The sequence below is a fragment of the Nicotiana tomentosiformis genome, chromosome 1 (genome assembly GCF_000390325.3).
Source record: "Nicotiana tomentosiformis chromosome 1, ASM39032v3, whole genome shotgun sequence".
NCBI lineage: Eukaryota > Viridiplantae > Streptophyta > Magnoliopsida > Solanales > Solanaceae > Nicotiana > Nicotiana tomentosiformis.
In genome coordinates, this window is record NC_090812.1 from 122695950 (window position 1) to 122700037 (window position 4088).

Genomic DNA, 4088 nt, shown 5'->3' on the forward strand with positions numbered 1-4088 from the left:
CTCCTATTGTTTTGCTCCTTTATTTCTTTCTCACCGATATCCTTTCCCATGATGTAGCGGTTGCTTGGATGTCCGGTGCTATTCCTAACCTTAAGAGCTGGGTACGGGACCTAGCTTCGACCTCCACATATGTCGAGCGCTCGTGGCGCGACTTATCAAAGGGCCGATAGGAGGCTAAAAATCATGGTAAGCCTCTTTCCCATGTCTTCGATGATTCGAACAAAATGACTTTCCTATACCTAACTAATTTTCTTGGGCGTAGGCCTGGGCAAAGATGCGGTCATGAGGCCCCCGTCTGGCGAGGAAGAGACTTCGGCCCCGGTTCTGAAACTGGCAAAGGACAACAAGAGAAAAAGGGCCTCTACTTCCGAGGATCCAGAACTTAAGACAAGGACAGCTCGTAAGCCGAGAAAGAATACCATCCCTCTAACCGAAGAATCAGTTCAACGCCTAAGGGATGAAGACGAAGAAGAAGAATATGATGACTCCGGGCTGGTGTCCCGAGTGAAAATGAGCGCCGAGGCTCCAAATGCTACTGAATCAATGAAGGCCACAGGGGTTCTATTTTGTGATGAGGGAGTCTCGGGAAGAGAATTGGTCGAAGTCCCTGAGTCATCGAGGATCGAGGCTACCTCCCACCATAATGAGACAGTGGTGGGTACAGTTGCGGGGGCTGGTCTCGAGGCCCCTCGAGATGGAGAGAACTCCCTAAGTGATTCACTTGGGGCAATAGAAATTGGAGGCTCCCCGTTGTTCCCCTCATTTTCCGAGGAAATGATTCGGGAGGCTCGGGCCTTAAAGACCCTTTTTATCAAAGGGGGCCACGGAAGGGAAGATCCTTTTCGTGAATATTTTACTGGGGTCGAAGATATTACCGGGCTGGGTGATTTGGAAGTCTCGAGGAAGGACTCGGGTGAGGCATCGAGCCTTTTCAACGAAGTGCAGCGGGCTCTGAATCGGGTAAGCCTTAACTTCCTTTGTTGGTATTACCTCTGTGTTTGTTTTTCTTTTCTAACTTCTTTTCTTCTTTCTGCGTAGGACTCAATGCTTCATCGGGAAGCATGTTCTCGGTCTCGAGCTGAGATGAGTAGTGCGAGGCCGACCTCCGAAGGCTCACATAGGAGAGAAATGCCCTCAGACTTCTCTGTGGGAAAAAAAGAAGAGGGGACCAAGGACCTTCGAGCCGAGTTGGCCAAGGCTCACCAAGATCAGACTGACCTGATTGAGCAGGTAATGAAACTTTTAAAAGCTCATGGGCTCGACTCGGGAACGATGGCTAACGTTTCAATCTCACAGCTGCAGCAGAAGATCGAGAGGATCGAGCAATTCCGCGAGGAGGTCGACATGATAAGGGTGGAGTCCTTGGGATGGAAAGAAGGCATGGACCGCCTTGCTGCAGAGAAAGAGACTACTCGAGCCCAATTATCATCGGTCAAAAATCAACTTCAAGGTATGAAGGAGAAGAGCTCGATTCAGGAGAAGAAAATAGAGGAACTTGAGGCCCAGTTGTCTTCCAAACTTGCAAAGGCCAAGTCTGAAAGCGAAAAGGCAAAGACCGAGGCAGAGGAGATCGTGGTTGTCTACCGGGCTGATGCCAAAGCCGCCCAAGTTCAAGTGAAAGAGGCAACCGAGACCGCTTGAACTCGAGCATATTGGGTTGCTGAACTTTCCAAATGCCAATCTCGAAGGGAAACCCTCGAGGAGATTGATAGCATCAAGGACAAGGATAGAGTTTTGGAAGCTCCAAGGCCATTTACAAGATCTCAAGCTAAAGAGTTGCACTCTAAGGTTGCTGGACTTCAATGGCAAATAAAGAAGCTTTTAATTGTAGAGGAAGAGCTCAAGCCCAAAGTAGATGAATTATCCAAGTTTTACAATTATTTGGTGATCCAAATTGAAGTCCAAGAGGAGGAAGATTGGGCCACCAAATCAGCCCTTGAAGTCCACCAAAGGGGCTCAAAATGAGCTTAAAAGAGGTCCAAAAAGGGGTGTTTCAAAGGGAGCCCAATTGGAGTCCAAATCAATGACCCAAACTAGTAGTTTTAAGGTCCAAATCTTCCCCAAAGGGATTTGGCCGCCCCCACCTAATTGTAATGACTTTTCTTACTCCTTAACAATCACCCTACCTAATTGTAATGACTTTTTATGCCTTAGCAACCACCCTACCTAATTTTAAGGACTTTTTGTGCCTTAGTACTCCTATAAATAAGGAGTTCTTCTCATTCATTGAGACACTTCATTATTGATTAAGTATATCATACTTTGAGAGTTCTTTTGAACCTTTGTTACTTGTGCTTTGAGATTTATCTTTCAACCTTTACTAGTTCATAGTTCAAGGTAGTAAGATTACTTCTCTATTGTGATATCTTTGATTTCTTTGTGGTATTCTTAGAAGGCGATTAATACTAGTTATTAATTGTTGTCTCAAGTTACTCGTAAAGCGGTCAAGATCCGAATCTATTGTTTTGATTTGCTTTTAAGTAAAGGCGTTTGATTTCTTCAATAAATCAAGACGTTGTTGCTTTGATCTTGTCAAGGTTATAGAACTTGCGTTCTTGGAAGTTCTTGGAATTCTTTCCTTGAATTTTCCCATATCCTTTATTTTCTGCCCTTTAGTTCTAGTTGGTCAATTCCTTATTGTTATTGCTTCTGCATTTACTTTTCAAATTCTTACTCTAGTTTGGATTTCCGACCTTGTCATTATCAGAGATCCATGCTCGGGGCTTCGATCTTACCGAAGAGATAATAAAGGCTAAAGAGCTTGAAGCCGAATCTGAAGCTCTGGCTTCTGATGATGATGATGATGACGAGAGCAAGAGCGGGTCCGAGAGCGGGGAGGACTTCGATGGAGAAGAGACTACCCCTGGAGATAATTAGGAACCTTAGGGTTTTTTTTTATTTTTTTCATTTTTGATCTTTTTGTGTAGGGTTCTGATCGGACTTTGTAAATAGCTTTTATATATATATATATATATATATATATATATATATATATATATATATATATATATATAAATTTTCTGCCTTATGAAAATTTCGTTTCATTCATGCCTTACGAAAGTTTTCATAAGTTCGAGGCTTTAGGCATTTTGGTCGAAGTCGGACCTTGTAGTCTTTATAACCGAGTGAGCGTTTGCCCGAATACTCCTTAAGAGTAGCCCTTGGGCTTTATGTCGAGTGAGTGTTTGCTCGAACTCGGAGTAGTGTAGTCCGTAGGCTTAAATAGTCGAGTGAGTGTTTGCTCGAACTCGAAGTAATGTAGCCCGTAGGCTTAGTAGTCGAGTGAGTGCTTGCTCGAACTTGAAGTAATGTAGCCCGTAGGCTTTTTGGTCGAGTGAGTGCTTGCTCGAATTTGAAGTAATGTAGCCCATAAGCATTTTGGTCGAGTTAGTACTTGCTCGAACTCGAAAGAATGTAGCCCGTAGACTTTAAATGATCGAGTGAGTGTTTGCTCGAACTCGAAATAATGTAGCCCGTAGGCTTAGTAGTCGAGTGAGTTCTTGCTCGAACTCGAAATAATGTAGCCCGTAGTCTTTTTGGTCGAGTGAGTGCTTGCTCGAACTCGAAGTAATATAGCTCGTAGGCTTAGTAGTCGAGTGAGTGCTTACTCGAACTCGAAGTAAGAGTAGCCCTTAGGCTTTTTGGTCGAGTGAGTGCTTGCTCAAATACGAAGTAATATAGCCCATAGGCTTAAATGGTCGAGTAAGTATTTACTCGAACTTGAAGTAATGTAGCCCGTAGGCTTAGTAGTCGAGTGAGTGCTTGCTCGAACTCGAAGTAATGTAGACCGTAGGTATTTTGGTCGAGTGAGTGCTTGCTCGAACTCGAAGTAATGTAGCCCGTAGGCTTAGTAGTCAAGTGAGTGCTTGCTCAAACTCGAAGTAAGAGTAGCCCTTAGGCGTGCTGGTCGAGTGAGTGCTTGTTCGAACACGAAGTAATGTATCCCGTAGGCTTAGTGGTGCTTGACCTCCGGTAGAGCTGCTTGGTCGTCGCAGTCTCTTGGAGTCTTTCCATTTTATTGTACTATAAATTATTAATCAAACAATATTGAGTATTCGATCCTTGAGATCACTTCATGTATTCAGTTA

General features: G+C 44.0%; 1 protein-coding gene across 1 annotated transcript; it reads left to right on the plus strand.

Annotated features, from left to right (window-relative positions):
- The first annotated feature begins 282 nt into the window (after positions 1-282).
- LOC138909103 (WEB family protein At5g55860-like) lies at positions 283-2877 on the plus strand. The gene is made up of 3 exons (XM_070200221.1): positions 283-960; positions 1039-1614; positions 2680-2877. The coding sequence occupies exons 1-3, from the start codon at positions 283-285 to the stop codon at positions 2875-2877; spliced, it is 1452 nt and encodes a 483-aa protein (XP_070056322.1).
- The last annotated feature ends 1211 nt before the right edge of the window (positions 2878-4088 follow it).

Coding starts and splice junctions, on each gene's coding strand:
- LOC138909103 (XM_070200221.1), top strand. CDS start 283: ATGAGGCCCCCGTCTGGCGAGGAAGAGACTTCGGCCCCGGTTCTGAAA. Junction 961..1,038: donor TGCAGCGGGCTCTGAATCGG/GTAAGCCTTAAC, acceptor CTTTCTGCGTAG/GACTCAATGCTTCATCGGGA. Junction 1,615..2,679: donor CCAAAGCCGCCCAAGTTCAA/GTGAAAGAGGCA, acceptor TTCTTACTCTAG/TTTGGATTTCCGACCTTGTC.